Below are 27,341 nucleotides of genomic sequence, written 5' to 3' on the forward strand. Positions count from 1 at the left end.
GGTAGAGAGAAGAAAGTTATAAGGAAATAAGAAAGAGAAATTTTACCTAATTTCAATTTGAAGTACATTTGTAATTTTTGTAAACAGGTTTGATTTTATAATTTTAAAAAGGTATATATTTGTAAATTTTTTTGGTACTCGAAATCACAACTAGAACCTACAACACATGTTCTAGTTCCAGGTATTTAAGAACCGAAACTAGAGGTAGGCATTTGGGACTGGGTCCAAAAACCCGATCCTAGGACTTGTCCTTGAGAGGACCAGTCCTTGGGACCAAGCCTAAGGAGGAGGGCTCGGTCCCTCCACTTGGCCCTCCTCCAAGGCCCGGGCCTGGGACCGGTCCCAGGCCTACAACCAAATTTTTTTTGTATATTTTCAATTTAGTCCCCTGTACAATTACTAAACCCCCCTATACATTTTGAAATGAACATAAATTATAAGGGTTAAAATGAAATTTTATAAAATTTTAAAAAAAAAAAAATTTAACTTTTCTCTATTAACTGTTGACAGCACATGCCAGCCACCGGTTATAATTTTTATTATAACCTTTTTTTTCACTCCCCCACCCCCTCCCCCCAACTACACTATAAATAACCCTAAAATCTTTCATTTTTTCCACACCAATCAATCTCTCATTTAATGGTGGAAAAGCAACCCGCCCAGCCCGACCCGACTCGGCCCGCGGCAGGTTGGCAGTTTTGGCGGGCCGGTCTAACTCGGCCCACCACTTTGTTGAAATTGGTTGGCCCAACCCGGCCCGCAACCCTAACCCAGCAGGTTATGGTACGGGTCGGGCCAGGTTAACCCTATTTTTTTAATTATATTTTTTCTTTTATTTTGTTTTGTTTTGTGTAATTGTTTTTAGTTAACTTTTCAAATATCAATAATTCAATTAAATTAATTTTTTTTTGTTGACATAACATTTCAAATATTAATTCAATTTTAATACAATAAAATTCTAATATAAGAAAAATTGGATTTATTCATTTATCAAGTTACAATTTCCAAAACAACTAATTTAGGGTTGACTACGACCTCGCTCATCCGTATCATCTATATTACAAAATTGAAATGATTCTATTAAAGTATCGTCAACAACCTTGTATTGATCTTGATGGCGCGACCGTTCCCAATCTCGAAGACATGTGAGGACTCCAATCATTTTTTGTGAAAGTTTAGTCCTCCTTTCATTTAGAATTCTTCCACTTGCACTAAATGTTTGTTCGGATGAGACAGTTGAGACAGGAACAGCGAAAACATCCAAGGCAAGTCTTGATAATACTGGAAAAATACATTTTCTGGTTTTCCAATATTCTAAGACATCAAAGTTGGCTATTTGTTGTGGATCTGCTGGTAACATTTTGAGGGTTCCCAAATATTGTTGAAGCTCACTGTGACTGCATGGAAGACAGTATATTTGTTGACGTTGTTGGTGCTTCTGAAGAGGAGGTTGTGCTTTGGGTTCGGGTCCTCTTTGGCCTATTAAATGCACTTCAGGTGTAGAAGCTTTCACTTGTTTCTTCTTATGCAACTTCCCTGGGTATTTCACGTCTTTGCAGGTTCCCATACCTGTTTTCATATTGGAAATATACCTCTGCAAGACAATCTCTTATCTCTCCTAGTTGATTGGCATATGCTTCGTTGTGTAAATTTTCAGATAATGTGTCTAAACCATTTTCTAAACCTGCTACTTTAATTGTGGGATCAAATATAGCACCTAAACAATAAAGAAAAGGAATGTAGCACCTAAATTTTTTTTTTTTTTTTTTTGTAAATAACTCTGAAATTTTAAAATTGTATGTATTACCATGGACTAGTAAGATAATACACACCAGAAATTTGTAAAGTGATTGGTAAAAAATTTTAAGAAAAGAATGAAATATTTTAGCTATATGCCAACATTTTTTCCAATAATGAGGACCTCTATTATTTGCTACAAAATAACTAATTAAATTTGCATAAGGTAAACATGAATCAAACTTAAATAAGTACTATTCCATCTAACATGCATGTCTAATGCAAAAGTTCTAGGAGACATATTTGATTTTATACAAGCATCTTGAAATTCAGCATTTCTTTTATTACTACTAGTAATCCAAGCAAACAATCTCTAATTCTATCAATATTTCTTTAATTGTTTTCATACCACTTTCACAATTAAATTAATAATGTGACATGCACAACGTTGGTGAAAAACTTCAAATTGTGATAAAAAGGATATTAGTTTGAAAAAAATCTATAGTTGTAGTATTAGCACTTGCATTATCTAAAGTTAAAATTTCCTTTATGCACATATCCTAATCTTCTAAAACTTCAACAATTTTATTATAAATTTGTTGACCACTATGATCCACATCCATTAATCTAAATCCTAATAAAGATTTATTTAATTTACATTCGTTATCAAAATAATGACTAGTCACACAAATATAATCTTGTTTAGCTCTACCACTCCAAATATCGGCAGTTAGAACTACACTAACATGACAACTATGTATTTTATTTTTTAATTCTAATTTCATTTTCCCAAACAATTTTATTAAATCATTTCTGTTGTAGTTTTAGAATAACTTTTAAATCCTGGAAATAATGAATTTTTAATAAATCTTTCAAAATATTTATCTTCATCCATATTAATAGGTTGATCAGTTGCAGCAATATATAAAGCTAATTGTTACCTATATACATCAGAATTATAATGTCAAGTAGTATCCATATTAGTTATTTGAGTTTGATTGGTTTCTCTATTTCCATGTTGAGCAATATGTTCATTAGCATACCTTTTTAAAGTACTAGTATCATTACCTGAATCAGCTTTATAAATATTTCCACAATATTTGCATCTTGCTTAATTGACTTGAACTCCATTTTTTGTCTCATAAAACTTGTCGAAATGCACCCAAACGTTTGATGTGTGTCTGTCTTCGGTTTCGACAACAGTTGATGAACCCGCTTCAGCTTGAGATGAAGTTGGACGAGGACGAGGACGACGATTACGAGGACGAATTCTAGAACCACCGGAGGCATATTTTGAGGTGTATCGGATTCTGAGACTGGGAAAGCGGGACTATTTGAATCTCCTGCATTTATGTTAGTAAATTCAACGGGACTAGGACTAGGACTAGGACTAGGATAGTAGTTTCCTTCATCATTGAAATTGATGGGAGAGAAATATTTATCCATTGTAGTTAAAAAAAAAAAATTGATGTAAAAGAAATAAAAAATTAAAGAAGGAGAATTGGAATATGGAAATATGAATTGAAAATTGCAAAAACTAATAAAAATTAAAATAAGAGCAAATTGATAACAAAGAGAATAATTGAGAGATTAGAGATTAGAGAAAATGAGAGAATTTGAGATGTGAGAAAATATGAGAGTTTAGGGCCAATTTATAGAAAAAAATGGGAAAAGAAAATGACGAAAAAGACCCCTCTAACTGCTATAAAACGGCTATATTTCAAGGGTAAAAGGGGCATTCGAAAAAAAAAATTTATTATTTTTTTTCATTATTTTTCGGCCAACCCGCGAGTCAACCCGGCAGGTTGGCCGTTGTTTGCAATAGCCAACCCGCAGGTCAACCCGCCGAGTTGGCGAGCTTTCTCCAAAAAAGCCAAAATAGCAACCCGCAGGTCAACGGGTTGCCATATATCAACCCGGCCCGCCTAGGGGTTGCATGCAGGTTGGGTTCAACCTAGCCCACCTTAATGGCGGTCCAGGTTGAACCCTCTTTAATGTGGATCGGGTTAGGGTTGACCCACCTAACCCAGCCCATTTGTTCCACCTCTACTCTCATTCTCTCAATCTCTCTACTCTCATTCTCTCAATCTCTCTACTCTCATTCTCTCAATCTCTCTACTTCAAATCTCTAATCAAATTCTCATTCAATTTATATTTATATTTATAATCTATTCATATTATTTATTTATATTATTCTATTTTTTCTATTTTTCAATATCATCTCTTATTCATATTATTATTTAATTTCTTTTCATTTTAATTATTTATTATTTTATCATAAATTTATAATGGATTCCCGAAATGATGCATTCAGAGGATCATCCCCAAATGAGTTTTACGTTCCATCCACCAAAGAAATGGAAGGGTTTAATCCATTTTCACCATTTCCTCAAGAGGTAGTAGCTAGAATTCCATAACCACATTCGGTCGAGACGAGGTGTAGTCAAACACATGTGAGCTACGAGTCAACGGGCACGGGCATAGCCTAACCTTCATGACCGTCAAAGAGGGTCGTGTCCGATGTATGGCGACACTTCAGCAAATCAAAACGGCCAAAGACAAATGGGGAGAGGAAAGAATCGTGTGGGATATGTAATTTCTGTGGAACCATTATTGGCGCTAAGAAAGGGACTTCGATGATGCGACGACACGTGGAGAAGAAGCACCCCCAAATAATGCAGTTGCTGGATACATCTTCAAGCGGATCAGGTAGACAAATTCAAACTCAACTTAATTTTAATCCACAATCCTCAACTCTCTCAACATGGCAATACAATGCATATTTTAATCCACAATCCTCAACTCTCTCAACATGGCAATACAATGCATATGTTGCACGAGAGGAAATAGCAAGATTCATAGTTGCTACGGACTTTCCCATTTGTTTATCTGAAAATCCTTATTTTATTCACATGATTAAAATTGCATTTTGTCTAGCATATACCCCTGTTAGTAGAAGTACAAGTAGAAGAGATATACTAAAACTTTATAACAAAATAAATAATAAACTTAAAAACGAATTTCAAAATTTTAGGAATATATCTATTGCACTTACATTAGACATATGGGCTTGTAGATCGAAAACCGATTTTTTAACTGTTACAGTACATTTCTTAGATCATAATTGAGGTTTACAACAAAAATTGATGGGTTTTAAACCATTATATGAAAAACATAGTGCTGAAACTATTTATTTTACAATTCTTGAAGTTTTGCAAGAATATTTATTAACTGATAGAGTTGTAGCGCTAACGCTTGATAATGCAACTGCTAACACCGCGACAATATCTTTATTTGAAAAGAAATTGGATCCGCTTGGTGAAGGCAAATTTTATCACCAGAGATGTGCTTGTCACATCATCAATTTGATAGTTAAAGCAGGTTTAGATACTATACATTCAAGGATTGAGAGGGTGCGTAGAGCTATCGGATTTATCGTCGGCGGTAGCAATAAAAGATGGCAGGAGTACGTCAAATATTGTAAGCAAGAGGACCCACCGGTTCGACCTTTGAAGTTATGTACGGACATGCCTATCCGTTGGAACTCCACCTACTTGATGTTGGAAAAAGCTTTGCCAACCGCGAAACAAATTACAGATTTCGTCAACCGGAAGCACTATCCAGAGGAAGTTGTCAGCTATGATGATTGGGCGGTTTGTGAACTTTTTTATTCATTTCTTCAAATTTTTTATGATGCTACTAATACATTAAGTGGTATTTATTATCCGACTACTAATTTAGTGTTAGATATTTTACTTCAAATTGCTAAAACTTTTGCTAAATATAGATATAATAACATTTTAAGGGAAATTGTTTTAAAGATGGAAGAAAAATATGAGAGATATTGGTTAGATATTCCATTCTTATATGGATTAGGCCTTGTTCTAGATCCTAGGTTTAAATTACACGTAGTTAACTGTATAATTACTGAGTTAGGCCAGCATTTAGGACATGATTATACGTCTTATTTGACTAACTTTAAACAAAAATTGGATAGCCTTTTTTCTTTATATGAGAACAGGTACAATGGAAGTGGAACGTTCAGGAGAGAGGATCAGGACCTTAATGCAGCCCTCTGTCAAGGATCGAGCAAGTGGACTTATGTGGAACGTGGCAGAAGTAGCAACTCCAGCTCGTACATACATGGACCAAATGAGTTGAATCGCTATCTACAAGTGGACTTGTCCTTTATGATGATGAAAGAGCAACATGATATTAATATTCTTCAATAGTGGAACCAACATGAAAGTCGATTCCCTATTGTAGCCCAAATGGCATGTGACATTTTATCTGTGCTGGTTTCTATAATTGCATTCGAGTCAACATTTTCAACAAGTGGTCGGATTTAGGCATGGCAATGTTCCCCGAAATTACGAGGACCCGTCCCGCCCCACCCTATATGGGGCCGGGAAGCCCTAGTTTTTTCGAGGATAGGGGTGGGTGTGGGGGTGTTTTAATCCCCGTCCCTAGGGATGGGGCGGGGGTGGGCGATGCCTTTCCCCCGCCCCGTATATAATATGTAAAATTAATATATATATACACTTACTTTTCATTAATGCCCTTATATTTCACCTAATTAAATAATTATCTTGCCTATATAAACTCATATTTTTCCAATTTCCCTCACCTAAACAATCCCCAACCCATATTTATGTAAAATTAACTATGTTTAAATAATTAATTTAAATGTTTGTCATGTGGATGAGAATTAACTATTGTGTTTGGTAATGCTCAAATTAATTTAGGTTTATGTAAAATTAACAAGGCGGGGACCGGCCTCCAACATTTCCCTATGGGACGGGGAAGGGAAATTTTTTTCATCCTTGTGACCGGGATGGGGTGGGGGCGGGGAGTGATTTTGAAGGCGAGGATGGATACGGTGAATGAGATCCCCGCCCCGCCTCTCCCCATTGCCATGCCTAGTAGGATTGTTGAAGACAGAAGATGTTCTTTAACCGATGGGATGATTGAAGTGATAACGTGTTTACGGGATTGGACTCATGTAGAAAGAAGACTACAACAGCATCCTGAAGATCCCGAACTACTCGAACTCTTTAGGAATACAGATTTGAATGATGTAAATATTGTTGACGATGAAAATGAATAATTTAATTAAAAAAAATTATTTAATTGTTTATTTGTGAAGCGTGAATGTGTGAAATGTGGATTTATGTTAAAAATTAAAATTAACTATTAATTTATTTATTATTTTATTATTTTTTAAAATTAATTAAATTTTTAGAAACTTACTAATCTACCCCTGAAAAATACTAAAAACCCCCTATAAAATTTCATTTCGTCCCTAAAATATAAAAAAAGATCAGGGGGGAAAAGAGATTATCCAGGCCCATAGGACCGGTCCTAGATAGGACTAGTCTTAGGGACCGGTTCGGCTCCTAATATTGCTCATGGGCCTAAGACCGGTCCCAAGCCCATGAGCGACTGGTCCTTGACCAGCTCTAATCGAAACCGACCGATTTCGATTCCTATTCCAAATTTCAAGAATCGGCCAATTCTGATTCCATGGGATTGAGTTGGTTCTGATTCTGATACTGGTTCCATGGGATTGGGCCGAGTATCTAACCCCGTCCTTGACCAGCTCTAATCAAAACCGACCGATTTCGATTCCTATTCCAAATTTCAAGAATCGGCCAATTCTGATTCCATGGGATTGAGTTGGTTCTGATTCTGATACTGGTTCCATGGGATTGGGCTGAGTACCCAGCCCCGTCCACCCCTTATAACCAATGCATTGCCACTTAGTTTAATGGGTTTTAGATTAGTCACCATTCAATGTTGTCTTGCTGCAACTTGCTATGGTGACAAGACATTTATACATACATAATAATAATTTAATTTTTTTTATTAAGATATTTTTATCGTTACTGTATATCCTTAATTCTTTAAATCTATCATAAATCTTGAGAAAATCTTTCAATTTCGTTTTTTCCTAACTGAATAAGAGAAATGATATTAAAGTACTTGCATTATCACGAGTAATGCCTATTAAAATCCTGAGGAAATTTTACGAAAATCAGTGGCACAATTAACGCAAGTAAATGCTAAATTTTGAAGTAACAACCTAGGGCGACTTATTCGGAATTTCCCCAAACTAACTCGAGGAGAGGTCCTTGAAAAGTGTCCTTATTTTAATTTTACGAAAATCAGTGGCACAAATAACACAAGTAAATGGTAAATCTTAAACTTGACTTTCTACAACATCAAGATACTTTGTGTTTTACTTTCTACAAAATCATAGATACAATCATATTTTTTATATACTTAGTTATTCTAGCAAGCAAAAATTGGATGAACAAGACATGATTCATTTATTCGTGGTAAGCTTCTTTTATTAATTGTGTACACAAATTGATTTGAATTCCGTCATTTAAGTGAAAAGAAAGAGATGTTGAGGGCCCTTTAGAAAATTAAAAGTAAGAATAAGTCCAAAAAAGAAACACGACTCCGTCGGTTTTGGGTCTAGCACATGTTGATTGGTAAGTCATAGTACATAGTCATAGCCCAACTGCTCTGAAAGCCACAGCTGCCTCTGGTGGTCCATTCATCATCATCAATAATCAATCATTCACTTTCTCTCTTTCCTTTGGCTTATAATATATATATATATATATATATATATATATATATATATATATATATATTTTTTTTTTTTTTTAAAGATTGTCGGATGTATATCGATTAATCATTATAATGATAACATAGTATTCTATCATTCAATTAATCTAAATAAATGACTAGCACAACATCTATCACTCAACTAATCCGAATCGATGATAGCACAACATTTCATGATAGCATAGCATCCGTTAATACCAATGACAATTGTGTTAAATACTTATCCACATCACACATGCAAACATAACAATGAAAGCATTAATCTAAAAAAAGGTTACAATGAAAGCATTAATTACAGGAGAGGGTTAGTAAAAGTTGAGTTGGAACTAATGGACTACAAATTAAAAAAAATAAAAAATAAAAAAAAATAAAAAAAGAAAAAAATTGTATTCATTATTACCAAATAAGTTAAAGTTTTGCCGACTAAATATAAATATATATATTTATCAAAGTGTCCCAATCTATATTTATGATTCTGCTATGGAAATTATAATCTCTGCACTTAGTTTCAACTTCAATGGTCTCCTTGCGTACTTTATAACATTAACTTTCTTCTTGAATCATCGGAAACAACAGAGAGATATCCACCATTAATTATTTTGTTTCTGGAAAGAAACCAAAATCAATCAATTACTCATATTTCATGCCCACTAAAGTAAACAACAAAGGTCGTTAATCTATGATTATGATACAATTTTCTTTGAAATTTCTAGTGTTTCCTTGAAAAATTAGGCAGTTAATGGTTCTTTAAGATAAGGTAAATAAATTGGAAAGAGATAATAAATTATTCTCAATTAATCATGATGTTTCAAATTTGTTTGATAAAGATAGGTTCATTAACTATTTGAACTTTCTTAGAAAATGACATGTTTTCGTATATTTTGCGATTTACAAAATAATTTATAAAAATTAATTTTAAATAGTTGGGTTAGGAAAAGGGTTGCACAAGAAAGTGGTGTGATGTTAATGCTTCATAGCGATTGAGCTAATTTTCTTTTATGCCAAATTAATTATAAATATTTGTAATCGATTTTATATTTACTGTTTTTATAATTTAGACTTTCTCATACACTCACACCACCAAACAAAACAGATGCTTTCAGTTCACCTTTGTTTAACAAACTAAATCTTCAATTTCCCATATTATTTCCATCACATATATATATTCTGTTATGAGCTAGCACAGCGAAAAACATAATTCAAATTAATAATATAGGAATAAAATCACACCACATAAAGAAACACGATATTTATATGGTTTAGCATAACCTATTGTATTCACGGATGAGAGAAATCCAATATAGTTCATAAACACAATGTACAAGAGTATACAACACCATAAAACTCAGTACAATTAATAGAGCGGAAACAATCCTAATTTCTAACCACGATCAACCCAATACCTAGAGTGGAAACAATCACAGTTTCTAAGACATTTTTCCCATGGTGTTTAATAACCCTCACATTCTCTCATAACCTTGAATTGATTCTCACCCCTATATTTATTAGTAGGATATGAGATATTTTATTTCTAATATGATTTATATTTCAATTCCTAATAAGACTCTTAAATTATATTCTTATTTATAATTGTATTCTTTATTTAATAGTTTTCCTATTCATGTATGCAATTTCATACATTACCATTACGCACTGCAGTAGTTAACATAATTTTGAAAACAACTAACTTACTAGTATTATATCTAATTAATCAAACAATCATGTATTTGATTTTAGTCTCTATATATGATTCCTCTGATGTTAGAAATTTAATATATGTCAACAGAAAAATAGCACTTTCAATTTATAACTAGTTGTGGCCTAATGCAAATCTATCCTGCCCATCTATCAAAAACTAAAATAAAAACAAACCAAATTAATTGTGATCGATTTAATTTGGGTTTACCAAGTTAAGTAAATAAATTGATATCTTTCTTTGCTTAATCTTATATTACCTTTTAATTATGATAGGCTCTACCCAAGTTTAGCTTTTAATTCGAATAGTGTTGATTCTGTTAATGTGTTGAGTTTAAAGTTTAAACAATATGATTGCAAGGATATGTAAGACTTCTTTTCTTTATTTTCTTAGCAACAATTGAGGACAATAAAAAATAATGAGTCACATTTAGTTCACCATTCATAATAAATTTCAAGAGATAATATCACACAATCTAAATTTTTAGATATAGTTCATATACAACTTCATTAATTTTATAAAAATGATTTTATATTTCTTAATATGCTAAATTAATTTTTTGATTCTACCTAAAAACTGATTTTGAAAGCTTTTGACCAAGGGTAAATATTCAATAAGATTAGATACGTGTAGATACAGTTTCATAATTGGTAAAATGTCTAAATCTTTTATTATTTTTTAATTTTCAACATAGGACGTTGATTTGTATCTAAAAACATTTTTTTTTTATATTTTATACATCCAAATTTTAAATTATGTATATTTTTTGAACTGGATGTCATAGTCAGTTTACACGTAAATCGACTAATCTTTACATGTAATTAGCACAACATCCCATTCTACTAGTTTATTATGTTGAAATAATCACTTGTTAATTATAATATGCTTTGATTTGATGAAAACTAACAACTAAAGATTCTTGTCAACTAAAAATATAGGTTATCCTGGAACTTCCACAATATGAATTAATGTTTGATGTTCTACATTAATAAATGACACTTGTTAATGTTTTGATATTCTATAGGATTTAATATTGTACAAGAGAGCTAGCTACTAAATCATTTGTACATGAAGTCAATAAAACTTTGGTAAATATTAATTAAAATAAATTGAATGTTCCCAAAAAAAAAAAAAATTACATAACGTCCAGGATATGATTATAACGATTGAGCAAATATTTCCTTTCCTATGATAGCCTATATAGTAAAGAAGAAATAACTGAACATACAACTTAGCTCTAATTTAATATTATCAAACTGAAGTCCTATTAATTTCATTAATATTATTGGCAGTTTAATAATCAATTGAGCATTTTATTATTTGATTTAAATATCACTATTAAACACATGGGTGAATCAGGAATATTATTAGGACTTATTGAATGGTTTCAGTGTGTACGCCAAATTCGAATTTATTTTCGTGTGGTTTGATAAATATTTTAAAATAATACCTAATAATATGCTTTTTTTTTTTTTTTTGCATGAATCTCAATAGTATAAGAAATTTTATTAATAGAAAAAAAAATCATATAACTAATTAGAAGAACATAATAAACCGCTATAATGAACCACACACGTTGACATATGAAACCATCACCTAAGATTAAGAAAACTGGCAACAGAAATATTAATTATGGTTTGCATTAAATGAATATTTCCTTCAAGTAATTACCTAAATATTAAAAATGAGGTAAATGAAATAAAATGTTAGCACAAAATTGTAGAAAGTAATCCACCCTGTATAGTTGAATAATTCAATGCATTGCTTTCTTTCTAATTAAAAAGCAAAAGAAAATTAATGGAGCATGCGAGGGTTTTACACCTATAAAAGTTATATGATATTATAAATACATTTCTAGTCTCCGATCACTTATAATTAACTGGTGTGCATGGCCAGACAATGATTTCATTAGATAAACCAAAAGCTTTGTATTCAGAGTAATAGTGCTTTTCAGAACTACTTCGGGACTACTTGAAACAAATCATACATTACTAAATTTCTATGACCACCACATAAATCAAAAGAAAGTCCATATAAATAAGAAATTGAGTTAGAAATATATTAACTATTTAATCAAGACATACATATCCTAGATGGAAAGTGCTAAGACTCTTAGTCACAAGGCTGCTTTTATTAGAGTATTTCATTGACATTATTTTGCTTATCTCATCACTTGCATATATTCACACTTTCAAGACATAAAACGTTAGAAAGTCGTCCATACAGCAAGAATATAATGCATAAACCTGTGACATCGTGCATGTAAAATGTTTAGCATGCAAAGAAGAATTAATATGAAGACCATAATAAAGTACCCTAAACTATATGATAAATAAATAAATATATATATATATATATATAGAGAGAGAGAGAGAGAGAGAGACTCTGCCAAAAGTACTGAAATGTTCAATTATGTACTCTTTCTCTTAAACAAGGCTTCTGAAATGTACTCATGGGTCAATTGAAGATTCAGCCTTTATGCTTATCGGAGAAAATAAAGACTAATCACGTCAGTAATCAAAACTTTCAGAAATTAAGGAAATTTGAGCTCAACATATAAATGGATATCGCTCTTTAGATATGGTTTTCTTTGTAACGACAAATAACAAACTACATTGTGAGACATTAATCTTGAAGTGATGAAACCAACAATGCATCATGTATAAATAACACATTTGTTTATAGTTTCACCAAATAAACACGCATCAGTAGGCATGCCTACCTTAACTAATATATATTCAAGGTTTCAATCAGAAATAATCGATGACAAAATTCTAATACTTCCTCCTAAAAAAGGGTAAAAAAAAACTAAAATAACATTAACAAACTATATATTATAGTTGGCTTGATTGCATAAATGACATTATGATGTTCTCAGTCAATGTATCAAAGCATGGACAAAGGATAAAAGACAATGCATTTTGTGAATAATTATATAGAACACAGATGAAGGAAATATTGAATCCATTAAGTTCCATATTAGACAATTTTCTCTTCCATTTTTCTTTAACTGGAAAAAAAAAAATTAGAGTCCTACAGCTGTATATATAGCAGAAAGCAATTAGAAAAAAGAAGAGAAATGTAGAAGGATTAAACGAATACCACCATAAAAGCTGGATTGTGGTGTTGGTGATGGATCTGAAGACCACTGTTTTAGATTTAATAAAAATATGCTAGGGTTTTGATGAGTTTTTTGGCCAAAATGGGAAGGGAGACAAAAAGGAGGATTACATGGAGGGAATCCACAATTAGATAATACCAATATTTTAAGTTGTTGTGTGTAGTCACCCTCAATGTTGCATTCATGCAAGACAACCAATCAATTTGTCCATGGCTAACCACATGATTTCTTCTAAAATAATTAGACAAAACTATAGCCAATCAAGTTTCTTCAAAAGCCCATGAATGCCAGAAAAGAAATGGGAAAAAGGAAGAGACAGCTCATTCCCTTCATTAGAATATAATATTAGTATTTAATGTCCAAACAAAGCCCATAAATTAAAAATAAGAAAATTTTCCCTCCTTAATTAGGCTTATATAATAATTATGTGAGGTGTAATATATGTATTATCAATATAATGAGAAGGGTGGGTGGGGGGACAAAAAAAATAAAAGGTGACAATTAATAGGCCATAATATTAGATGTTATCAATAAATACAAAGGAGTTGACAGGCCGGGGTTTGAAAAGATTGACCTGCGTCTCTCTCTCCTCCTCCTTCATCCTTTACTTCCTCTCAGACTGAGAGCAAATCTCAGATTCTCCTTGTCTCATCCCCATGATCATGAGAGAAGTTAAATCCAATCTCCAATGAAAATGCAACTTCATATCATGAATCACTGAAAGCCTACAAAAAAAATATCGAAACAAAACAACCCACAAAGCCAAACGCCCCCCCCCCCCCCCCCAAAAAAAAAACAAAAAAACACAAAAAAAAAAAAAAAAAAATAAGTGAAAGACTAACAAAAGTTATATAATCCAATGATCCATCTTCAAATGTTTTCATATTCATGAAAACTAGCTACTTTTGCTTGTCTTTCACCATATCCATGGACAAATATATATATAGAGCAAAGAGATATCATATAAATATATATAGTATATAAATATTTGAGATAGCTAGCTAGAACTCATGAGAGTGGTGGTACATTGCTGGATCATGTCGATTCATGGCTTCCCTTTGGCTACTGTGGCTGCTTTCGTCATCACCATCCATTCTTGATCCCATTTGAGCAGAACCTGTAGCACCGAGATTGAGATAAACCAATCTTGAATCCAAATTAAGGTTAGCAAGATTACTTCCACTGCTACTACTATTATGTTCATGTTCGCTCATTGGTGGGTATATAGCAGTGGAAGTAGGCGCATTTACGATACCTTCTTCACGTGAAAGAACCAAAGCTGCTGATTGAACCAGCTCAAGACAAAGCCTAAGCTTATTGGGTTCGATGTGGGTTAACCCCGGAACAGCTCCTTTAAATAAAAAATCAGAAGTTAGGGTTCGAAGAATGTCTAAAGGAGTGATCCCATCAACGGTTCTCACGTTTGGGTCAGCGTGATGATCAAGAAGTACAGCAACCATATCCGGTGACACCATTTCAGCAGCTATATGAAGTGGGGTCTTACCGGCTGGCCCAGCCGGGTAGTTAACGTCGGCTGCACCAAGTTCAAGCAAGGCCTTAACCACTTCTCGACTACAATTTTCAACCGCGTAATGTAGGGCCAATGCTTCATCAAGATTTAGCCCTTCTCCCATTACCATAAGCTTGACTAGTTCAACATCAGAAGAGTCTAGTGCCCTTCTCATTCGACGAATTTTTTGGTCCTCAAGATCAGCGGCTGCAGAGAGATCATGGTGGTGATGATGGTGGGGGATTAAGGATCGGCGAGCAAGCGATGATTTGTGTCTGAGATCTTCAATTTTGGCAACGACATCGATAGGTAGGTGTTTGGCTAGGACTTCTGGTGGTAGGCCTGATTTGGCTACAAGGTGGGAACAAGTTGTCCAAAGTTGATGCATGTCTTGCTTTCTTGAAGCTATTAGTACTTTCATTACATCTTCAATTGAGGCCTTCTCTACCATGCTTGCCAGTTGCTTCTGTTAAAACCCAAAAAAAGAGGATATTAGTTAGTCAATGGAATTACAATATTTTTAAATAGAATGTGTTTGGGATGTTTCATGCAATGTTGATATCTGTTTACTCGGTGCTTTTCAAGCGGTTTGTTTTTCTTTTCCAATCTTAAAACCCAAATGAGGAAAGTGAGTGTTTGGGAAAGATTTGGTATGCTTACTGTGGAAGACAAGACTGTTGACTATAGATCAAGATCTCTAAATATAGAAAGTGTTGGGTGTTTGCAACATTTAGAAAAAGAACCCAATTCAAGAAACTCAAGATGGTAGTGCATGAAATCAAGATAACCCAAACTTATTTGATATACATCAAAAAACAAGAGACTTTTAACTCGAACAAAATAGGATCGGCATCAAGTCTGGAAGAAGAAGAAGAAGATGATTACTTCATGGACAAAATTAAAAGAATTGACACAATAATTGAATCCAATGCTTTAACAGAAACTCTGAAAAGAAACTTTCAGTAGTTACAGGGAAAGGAAAGCACTGAATCAGCACAACCCGTTTCATGGAAAGAAGAAGATGACGAATAAATTGTACGAAATTTTGGTTTTGATTGTTAAACAAAAGGCCAAACTCAGTCACTTCAACATGTTACCGGACAATAAGACTTCCCCTCTTAAGGAAAAAAAGGGGGGAAAATAGAAATAGAAATAGAAAAGAACACAACAAATAATAAACTCCACCTCAAAAAAAAAAAAAAGAAAAAAGAAAATCTCACCCCACTTCCCGAAAACCAAAGAAAGCAATTTGCTTAATAGCCAAAATCCACAGAGCATATGACTCCACATACACTAAACAAAGAAGATAGAGAAAGAGAGAGTGTGTGTATTAAACACAAAGAAGTGGTGATGACAACAAGAAGAAAACCTGAGTGAGTAATGCAAGCTGTTCAACACCAAAGTATCTAGCGGCAGCAAGAGTGTCAAGAGCAAGATCAACGGCCGAGGTGCAATGTGTATGCCAACACCCTCTCTCACCACAATTAGGCCTCGGCTCATGCTTTTGAGGAACAATAGAGACTTGACCACTATACAAGAACTGCAACAGTAACAAGAAGACTTCATAGCCAACGGAGTTCACTGGTATAACACCACCTCTTGAAACTGGTGACGCCGGTCCCGGATTCATCCTGGAGGCAGCCGGATCAAGCCCAGATGGAGGGTCGGGTCCACAGAAGAATTTTCTGAAGAAGAGGCTCCTAGCAGCCAAGATACACCTGTGGGCATGAACTAAGCGACCCTCAACGCTGAAAGTGACATCAGAAAAGGCTTGGCCATTGATGAGCAAGTTTAGATAGTCCAGAGAAAGAGATCTTAAGGATTCTTCAAGAGTCATGGTAAATATAAAAATATGATATTAAGAGTTTAGGGTTGTTGATGAGACAAAGAGAAAGAGAGAAAGATTAAGAAAAAGAGAGGGGCGTGGTGGTGAAGATAAAAGGGAGAAAAGATAGAGTTCATTTCATAGGTTTTGTTGTTGATGATGATGGTACTGTTATTATTTTTTGGGAGAGATTCGCTAGTTCGATGGAGTTGTGGTGTTGGATATTTTGAATGAGAGAGAGAGAGAGAGACAAAGAAAGAGAAAGAGCAATATGGGTGGCTATTCTGGGCGGCTGAGCTATTTAAAATAGACATGAAAATATTATTTTATTTTTTATATATATTTTTAAAATAATGGTAGGGAAACAAATGATGTTGGTTCAGAGGAATTAGTGGATTAATTTTGATGAGTTAATTATATTTACCCTTGGGGTGGATTAAAGTTTTAAAATACTACAATACACCCTCTAATTATAACAAAGGTTAAGAAAAAATTAGATAATCGGAGCAAAATTTGAGCTCTTAAAAATAAGATAAATCAAAATAGGGTATTCTGGTTTATAAACAATTAAAAAAAAAAAAAAAAAAATCTTCCCAATTAATCGACTATGTAAATTAAATTTAAATGGGTAAATCTTAGTATTTTAAAATTCAGGACTTAGACTTAGTTAAACAAAACCTTATGGTGAAGAAAGTCTCTAATCCAAATGGATATTATTTATGCAATTTGAACTATGGAGATCATAATAATATTCTTTATGACTTGATTCTGCTGACTTGTACACAAATGTAGTCATTGCCATTTTTCTTTTTTAATTAAAACACTAACAACTTTTCAACGTATTATTAATCAAAGGGTTAATTAAGTATAAAGAAAAGATTAGCTTGATTAAATGACCTTTAAAGGTTATGTTGAAGACACATGCACCTACAGTTTAGGACTTTTTAATTATTATTTTAATTTTTTGGTTGGCATCAAGATTTCTCTTTTTTTTTTTTCTTTTTTTTTTTTTTCCTTTCTTTCTTTCTTGTTAAATTAAGCAGTGAATTGATCGTTCGAAATCAATCAAAATCATAAAAGTTAATCTGTATATTGTATAAAACTTTATTCTAAAAACTAAATTTAATTGTAAAAAAGACCCACCTTTAAATTAGCATTATATGGTACCCAATCCATTTGGTCAGGAAGTCGTGCTAATTAATTCAAGGCATGAGGTATGACTGATATTAGAAAATACGTTTAAATTCATCGAAGTTGGTAGTTTAATTAACAATTTAAATTGGTTGATATTAGAAATTTAAAATAATTAAAAATTAATTATTGAAAGTCATTTCAATAAGCTTGAATATTCAAGGTGGGTGTTCGAAATGTTACTTCTTTAAAGGAGGGGAAAAAATAACTTTTACCTTGTAAAACATAAAGAATTTAGGACCATTGATTACCTTCGATTTCTTAATTGGAATCTCAAACTTATATGAAGTGTGGTAGCATTTGAATCACTCAGCTTCTTGGTGGTTGCCAACATACAATTGTTTTATGTGATCTATATAAACCCAAATTGTTGCCTTAGGAACCCAATATTTCAGTACAAACAAATGCAGCTGATCACTAAAAGAATTTTATGGTTGTTAATCAAAATGCTAGATTGTGTTTGGTAGAGTATTTAGAGTAGTATTTTTGAAAAAGTTGAGTTGAGTTAAGTTTGGTTGTTATTACGAGAATATGATTTGAATTTAAAAATGTGTTTGGTAAATTTTTGGAAAATATTTAGATTATTTTAACCCCATATATTTGTTAATTTAGCTAAACACCCCCTACAATAAAAGTTTTAAAATTAACAAAAAACACCCCCACCCACCCATTAAATGCCAGCAGCTAGCCACCACCGTTAGACGATGGCCGGAAGTCACTAAAATGGTGCACGATCAACTGAATTTGGTTGGTAGTGCGCCGATCTAACATTTTTCGATCAGATCAATGGTGGATTTAGTCAGAAAATGCCAGATCGGTGCACGAACGGTCACATCCAACTGGTCGTGCGCCACTCTGACAAATTCTAACCACCTTCCAACGGTGGTGGGCGACTGTCGACATTTAATGGATGAGTGAATGTGTTTTTGTCAATTTATAAACTTTTATTGTTGGGGATGTTTAGTTAAATTAAGAAATTTAGAGGGTTAAAAAATTAAATATTTTGAGTTGAATAGACTAGAATATGATTGGATTTTAAAAATATTAAAATAAATATGTATTTTGATAAGATTGGATATGATACAGTTTGAATAGGGAAACAAACACAACCTAATTTTTATTGGTTTCTTTATATACACATCATTCATCGCTCCATGATTATTATTTTATTTATTTCCAAGTAATATTTTTTTCTCAATTTGTTTTTAAGTTCTATAATTTCTCAAAGTATGTACAATTAAGGTAATACCATTAGTAGATAACAAAAGATTTCTAAATTGTATAATAAGAAAATTTCCCTATAATTGATGAGAAAATCAAATAAAAAAAAAAAAAAAAACAAAATTGGGATGGTGGTTAAAGCAGTGATAAGGGAATAAACCATACAAAAATGAAAGTTTGAATACACTTGTACGTAGATGGAATATTCAGAAAAATAAAATTGAAGAAGTACAAGGTTCGTTGAATGGAGAATAATAAAATAAGATTAAATTGGTGGTAAAAAGAAAAAAAGAGATGAAAATGGTAAAGTAAGATTAATCAGTGTTAAATATGGAGATAAGAGAAAGGGAATTAAGGAGTGGATGGGGGAGGTGAAGGTGAAGTAGGGACACAGAGAGACAGAGAGAGCATAGAAAAATGTGTCGGTTGGGAGAAGAGGATTCATATTATTCATATTATTGGGACTGATGCCAACTATTAACTTAACATTATAAAATTATTTTTTTTCTGAACCACAAATGCACGTGAGACAACACTTGGCACGTGCATTAAAAGAGAGGTTTACACTTAATACTGTTACACACTCAGGGTCTACAGGGAATTAGTACTACTACTCTTTCCTTTTGTTTGTTGTTTTGTACATAACAAAGGAGTAAGTAAAAAAGAAGAAGCTATTGTTTTGCCGGGCTTGTTGAATTTAATTTTTATTTAAATAAAAATTGAAATTTTGAAATATAACAAAATCCAATCGATTGACAACACATCCACTGACTGTCTTATGATTTCAAGACCCTTGATTTGACGTTTGACTTGTCTTTTCAATGCCCATCTCTTTTTTTTTTTTTTTCTCTCTCTCTCAAAATCTTACCTACAAATACAAATACGAATACAATTGGTACCTTCTATAATCAATCGCTTACTTTTAGGGTTTTGTATAGGGTATCAATCAATATTGCGGTCTAACAATGTTACATGAGAGGATGGTAAAACAATATTTAAGGTGAATTTGATTCCTAAAATGTTATATTATTAAGGATGTTTTATTAATGAAAAGATATTAACAGAAAGATAGATTATCTTAAATATTATTAAGAATGTTTAAGAAAATGTGTTTGACTAGTTAGAATAAATTAGTAGGTATGTTATATTAATATGTTTGGTTGAAAGGAATAAATTGGTGGATATGTTATATAATTTACTAAATTGCCCTCATTTTTTAATATTAATATAATATTATTTTTTGAATAATTTGTTTAACCCCCTATATTTTAAATTTAACTAAAAAACCCTAGCAATAAAAAAAGTTTAAGACTTAACAAAAACACCACCACCCACCCCAGGCCACTAGCGACAACGAAAGTGGAGATCTGATCATGAAACGGTTGTCATTTCACAGCTAGATCTGGTTGTTTCCTGGCCATAGATCACATATAATGTTTGGAAACGGTCTTACCGGCATATGGCCGGCACGATCCGGTCAGCCATGCGCCATTCCATCGCCGTCACCGATTGGCGATGGTGGCCAGATTCAGCCACCACCCTTGGGTAATTTTTTTAAAGTCTAAGGGTATTTATGTCCTAAAAAGTTATATATAAGAATAAAATAGTCTATGAATATATTTTTAAATTAATTTCAAAATAAGGGTATTTTTGTGCAAAATTTTTATTAATAAATGATAAAATTGTAATAAATTAAGATTACAAGTAATTTTCAAATACCTAAGAAAATGAAGGTAATTAGATTACCTCATATATTATCAACAGTAAATACTATTGGTTTTGAAAGATTATCGAAATCTTATATTACTCGATAACCAAACGTGATAATCAAATAATAAAAGATGACATTAAATCCCCTATTACCCCCAATCAAACACACCCTTAAGGTAAACTTATCTGTTTTCTAGTTTAAAGTGTTGTGAAGAATGTTTAATCAAGTAATATAAGATGACAAGTGCTTAAGGTTTATTTTAATAATATAAGATTTTTTTGTTTTAAAAATCATATATATTTTTTTTATACATTAAAAAATGAATATACATAATCATTATAGGTAATTTTCATATATCTATATTTAAGCTAGAATTCATTAAAACACTAATTATCTACCATGGTCCATGGCTAAATCCAATAGACTTTAAAAAGAAGGTTGAATATAGTTATTTTTTGTATCACCTTGTCAACTTTTAAACCAATATATTGTAATGGATTACTAGCTATAAATTAGTGTTATAAATTTAAGTTATATGTTACAAATCAAAAGGTTAAATTTTTACCAAAGTTATAGGTGAGAAGAAGAGATCTTATTTTAGGTGGTATTTGGAAACTTTTTGAATTAAAATAAGCCTGTTGAATTAAGTTAAAAGCCGAAACTTTTTGCTTTTTCCATTAAGAAGGATATGATTGATTCTTAGTTTTATGTGGTGATATCGAACAACCAATAAATATTTGAATATAAAAGATTATTTTTTGGCCAAAACAAACAAAACCTTACTTTGGCCATGCGGATTCTTCAAGTTGATATTTATGGTTCACAACCTTCTCATATGGAGTAGAGAGCTTGAAAATGCTGATAAAGAAGAGTGAAAATAAAGGCAAATCACTAAGGTAAATGTGAAAATCTAATAAACAAATTAGATAAAGTGAGATCTACCTTGGAGAGGATTACGTAGATTTAACAGCAAAATGGTGGAGAGGTTTTTACATAAATTCAACATCAAAATAAGACAAATGCATTGGTAAATCTAATTAGCGATATTCTTTAGAAATTATTTAATATATTTATAATAATTTGGACTTTTTTTACTACTAAATATGTTATTAGATTGATAAGGTATACCATCTTTGTTTTAATTTTAAGCTACATGTTGGAAAATTTGGACTTGTAAATTTTATGCTTATAATAATGTTGTTTAAATTATGTTTCTTAGCTATATATTCAATTCATTTCTTTTAATAACCAACATAAAAAGACCCAAGTTAAAGATACAGTAATGTTGTACAAAGACTATATATTACCCTTCACTTTATATCTTACAAACTTAAAAGCCAAAATTATCCAACTTACGTCTCTAATTTAAACATACTCCAACATGCCAATAGAAGTAATTTCTTTTCCCTGGAAGATCTAATTGGATGATTATTGCAATCTCAACAATGGTGGTCAAGCACTTCAATATAGCTTCAAGAAACAAAAAATGGTAACTTTTTTCTCCACAAAAGCATAGTACGGTGCCTTTGCACAAACAACATTTAAAGTTAGATTGGATTCAAAGCTCATTTTCTAAGTTAGGATTGAGTTTCTCAGACACATTAATCAAATGTGATTTTTTTTTTTTTGTTTCTTGTTATGTTATGTTATGTTAAGCCTTAGTTAAGCATGCAATCCATCAATCAAATATAATTAGATTATCTCAGTTAATGATTAATACACAACTATAGAATGTTAGGTCGTTGTAACAGCTCCTCACGACACTGTTCATGAAACTTATTGTATATATAATGCTCTGTATCCATTTTATGAAATGCAAGAAGTACATTCTTCATTTTTTTTTTTTTCAATTTTGGTTTGTTGACTGTATATCTAGAAGTTTTTAGATTTCAAAGAGACTTCCATCCAAGCCATTAATAAAAAAATTAAAAATAAAATAGAGAGGTATTAACATATTATATGAAACAATGAACTTCTAAGAAGATTCCTTCACAATTTAGAAAATTTTATGTTTATGTAGATGTCTTTGCATTATTTATTTAATCATTTCATTCTTGAGAACCACTATTCAATTGCAATTGTTTAAGTAGTAAGAATATTATTATTATGTTAAATGAGTTAACATGTTTGTGTTGAGTACCTAGATCTTTTAGAAATCGTATCAGAAGCTTGCAATGAAATATTATTTTGAATAAGAGTTGCAAATACTTAATTAAATACATTTAAGTAAAATTACGAGTTGGATCATTGGATAAAGTCATATGGATTAGAATGTTTTTCATAAATATTCTATTATTTAATTAATGAGGATATAAAAATTGAAAAGTAAGATGGTGGTGAAAGCAATTATACCCTTTTATAATAAAGTAATAACACTTACGAAGATTCCAAGGAATTGTTACCCAAGAGGGATTGAATGGGCAAGGAAGAAGGTAAGATGCCATATTAGGAAATTCTTTAGCATAATCAAATGTTTTTACCCCCTTATGACTTTTGTATAAAATAATAGTTCTATTTATATTCTAATGCAAGTGGGTACGTACCCACACCACATTTTTTAACATCTATCATTCTCTATCATAACACTTTCTCCATCAAAACATTACACAAGTTAATTAGTACGCAACATCCATGTAATTAATCAACTCTCACCGTTATTGAAAACTTTTATTTGATCAAGTCATAGATTTGCTAAAAAAATAAATTAATTTTTTTTTTTTTCAACTTTATATTCCAAGACAAAGGGTGTTTGTTTTTCAAATTTATGGTGTCTAAATAAATATTTATATATTTGTAATTTACTAATTTACCCATATAATAATTATAAGTTATAATAATAATAAATATTATCTAAAAAAATTCATCAGTTGGTCCTTGAAATCCGGCCAATGATGGTTGGATTCCGAGGATAGAAAAATATCAATCTGTAATGGTAACAAAATTGGTATCAATGATAATTTTTTCATGCTTTATATATCTACATAACTTTTATTTGGACCAAATAAATTGGCGTTTGGTTGGGTTCTAACCGAGAAAGTACGGCGACGCAAACTTTCTTTATCAAATTCGACTAAACACTGCATCTTTTGCCTGTGAGATTGAGAGAGAAAGATTGAATTTTATAGAGTGTTGATTTAGAAATCTTGTATTAACTGAATGAATATAGAGTAAAGTCATCTTTTATTCTTGCAAGTGAGTAGTTAACCAAAAACTGTTTTTAATAGTTTTAGCATAATAGCAAAACGACATCACTTTTGTAAAATACAAAGAAGTCCTCTAACATTGATAATCTTCACATCTTCTCATTTGACTGCTGAAGACTTTTACTACTGAAGGATAACATTCCCCCATAAGCCAAACTACCTTCATGTTTTTCTTCTTATAGACAACATTCCCCCTTAAGCTAAACTACCTTTTCTTTATCCTCCAATTTTTCAAATTGCTACAATCCTGCAATCTGATCCCTTAACAGCTCACAATATGTACAGCTCGCAACATCTATAGCTCGCAGTACTAACAGCTCGCAACATCTATAGCTCGCAGCACTAACAACTTGCAACATCTATAGCTTGCAACACTAACAGTTCACAACACCAACAAAGAACATCATTCAGGCAAAGCAGAAACAACATTCAACTTGTCTCTTAATAAAGCAAACCTATTACCAGGAAGTGCCTTAGTGAGTATATCTACTACTTGATACTCAAAAGCCACATACTGAACACTCAAATTTTTCCTTGCAACTAGTTATCTAACATAGTGAACATTAGTCTCGATATGTTTAGTTCTGCCATGGAATACAAGATTTGAGGATAAAGCTCTAGCACTCATGTTATCACATCATATCATAGGAGTGTTATTCATTTAAATACCAAGTTCTTTAAACAAGTGTTGAATCCACACAAGCTCAGAGGTAGCTTGACTCAATGATCTATATTCTGCTTCTCTGGAGGATAAAGAAACCATTTTCTGCTTTCTCAAACTCCATTGAACCAGATTATCTCCAAGACAAACACAATACCCACTAGTTGAACTTTTGTCATTCACATCACTAGGGCAATCTGCATCTGCATATGCTTCAACAGTTAAATGCTTCTTTTTTTGTAAACAAAATTCCATGTTGTAAAGTCTTTTTGACAAACCTGAGGACCCTCTTGCAAGCACTCCAATGAGCCATAGTAGGAGTTTGAAGAAATTGACTTAACTTGTTGATTGCAAAAGCCAAATCTAGTTTAGATAAAGTAAGATACTACAAACCACCAATGATACCCCTATAGAGAGTTGGTTGATCAACTCTCTACTAAGCTTAACTGCAGTAGCCATAGATGTTATACAAGGATTAAAATCTGCCATACCATCCTTTTGTAGCAAATCTTGAATATATTTTGTTTGAGTCAATAACAATACTGAAGAGTTTCTAGTAACCTCAAAGCCAAGAAATAGTGAACTGATCCTAAAGTAATTAAGGCAAATTGTTTATTAAGACTATTCCCTGTTAACATGATATCATCTACATAGACAACTAGACAAGTAGATGAATCACTTGAGACCCTTGTTTGTAAAAGAATAAACTAACATCATAAGTAGAATTTAAAAAAACCCCAGTTCAACAAAGCAATTTTTAGTATATCAAACCAAGCTCTGGGAGCTTGTTAAGACCATATAAGGCCTTATGTAACTTAAAAACCTATTTGGTTTGAGAAAAATGAGAGAAACCTTCAAGTGGCAACATAAAAACCGTTACTGTTAATTCTCCATTAAGAAAAACATTATTAACATCAATTTGTTGAATCTCCCAATTATGATGAACAACTAAGGACAACATGATTCTAATTGTGGCTACCTTGAAAATTGGTGAGAATTTGTCAAAATAGTCAAGTCCTGGAGTTTGTTGGAAACCTTTAGGTACTAGTCTAACTTTATATTTTTTAAAGGAACCATCTGAGTTCAACTTTGTTTTGAATACCCATTTGCTACCAACTACATTCATTCCATCTACATAAGGTACTAACTCCCAAGTTTTATTGTTCATAAGAGCTTAATACTCAACCTCCATAGCTTGCTTCCATTTCGGTATAGTTAATGCTTCTGTGACGGATTTTGGTTCTTTCAAGATACTTTGAGTTGAAAGAAGTGTTTGAGCTTTAAAAGCAGAAAGAGAACTCTTGATCTAGTGATCATGGAATGGAATTTTGTAGCTGATATAGAGGAGGAAGACTGCGTTAGAGGAAGCACTACTTCCAGTTTAACACATAGGTTGTTGTACTAAATGCTTCCCACCATAATTCTAAAGGCATGCCAGCATGAGCCAAGAGAGGTAACCCAAACTCTGTGATGGCTCGATGCCTCCTCTCTACCCTACCATTTTGCTGATGTAGGTAAGGGCATGGATGTCTAAACATAATACCATGCTGCTAAAGATAGTTAGAAAAAGATCTAAATTCTCCTCCCCAATCAATTTGTGCGCATTTAATATTGGCATCTAACTGTTTTACTACAAAGAAATGAAACTATGTAAAGGCAATATAAGCATTAGACTTAAGTTTCAAGGGATAGATCCATGTATATCTAATAAAATCATTTATAAAAATAACATAGTATATGTAGCCTTCAGTTGAAAGGAGAGGTGTTGGACCCCATAGATCAGAGTACACTAGTTCTAAGGGAGTCTTTGCTCTAGAATTAGAAACAAGAAAACTACATTGTTGCAACTTACCAAATTGACAAGCTTCACAAAAGAAATTTTTGTTGCTTGCAACAAAATGTTTTACATGCATTTTATTCAATACATCATGAAGAGTCTTAACATTTGGATGGCCTAATCTGGCATGTCATAGCAAAACAAAACTAGATGGTGCATTATTCTTGGTACAATCAAAGAGGACACTAGATTCAATAGTAGTACAATCTTTAGTTTTAAAAAATTCAATTGTGGTAGGTAGAGTAGAAGTTGCTACATGCAAACTAGAAGAGGAAGCTTCAACTGAGGCTGAAGAGCTAAAAGTAAAAGAATATGTAGTAGGACTGAGGATGATACTTGGAAAGTCCAATTGGTAAAGACCATTTATGCGTGATTTCATATGTATATTAGCAAGTGCACTAGTCGCATTAAGTAATAAAGTGATGACGTAGAGTATCGTTCCCACGAGGATAGTTTACTAATTACCAGTTTATCTAGAATGAGTCCTAATTGAAGCAATAAAGATTTGAAAGGTGTAGTATTGCCAATTAACTACAAATAACTAATTATAGACACTTAAAAATGAAATTAAAGCAAGACCCAATATCAACACAAATTTAGAAATGATTCAAAACTCTAGGGTGTTTGATTTCACTAAGATAATCTTACCCAATACGTAGACTTTTCTACCCAAACCCCTAATTTCTTGATTGTAGACCGAATCCCCTATATTGTTTAGCACTTCTTCTCAAGTTATGCTACCCACTCATTCTTATCAACCTTCTACACCTAAAAATTGAAAGTTAATATTTCAAAGTCTATGAAGCTTAATGGAATCATATTTAGGTCAGATAGGACGCATTTGTCTATCTCTAGTTTTCGCTCAACGTATGATGTTTATCACAAGATGCAAAAATCATGAATTACTTCTCAGTCTCATCATGATTCATCATGTCAAATGCATGGTGGCCAATCATCTAAATGATTCAATAAACATAGAAATAAATATTCAA

At 32.3% G+C, this 27,341-nt stretch overlaps 1 protein-coding gene across 2 annotated transcripts; it reads right to left on the reverse strand.

Annotated features, from left to right (window-relative positions):
- Nucleotides 1–14,146: 14,146 nt before the first annotated feature.
- LOC116132798 (BTB/POZ domain and ankyrin repeat-containing protein NOOT1-like) lies at nucleotides 14,147–16,778 on the reverse strand. 2 transcript variants are annotated; one of them, XM_031418476.1, is made up of 3 exons: nucleotides 16,070–16,778; nucleotides 14,446–15,166; nucleotides 14,147–14,307 (listed from the first exon to the last, which is right to left on the reverse strand). In XM_031418476.1, exons 1-3 carry the CDS (start codon nucleotides 16,535–16,537, stop codon nucleotides 14,192–14,194), a joined length of 1,305 nt encoding a protein of 434 aa, XP_031274336.1. In that variant the 5' UTR covers nucleotides 16,538–16,778; the 3' UTR covers nucleotides 14,147–14,191. The 2 variants fall into 2 exon arrangements, with proteins under 2 accessions (XP_031274336.1, XP_031274329.1); XM_031418469.1 differs by having other exon boundaries at nucleotides 14,147–15,166.
- Between the last annotated feature and the right edge of the window lie 10,563 nt (nucleotides 16,779–27,341).

Source organism: Pistacia vera, unplaced genomic scaffold, assembly GCF_008641045.1.
Source record: "Pistacia vera cultivar Batoury unplaced genomic scaffold, PisVer_v2 Contig1074, whole genome shotgun sequence".
NCBI lineage: Eukaryota > Viridiplantae > Streptophyta > Magnoliopsida > Sapindales > Anacardiaceae > Pistacia > Pistacia vera.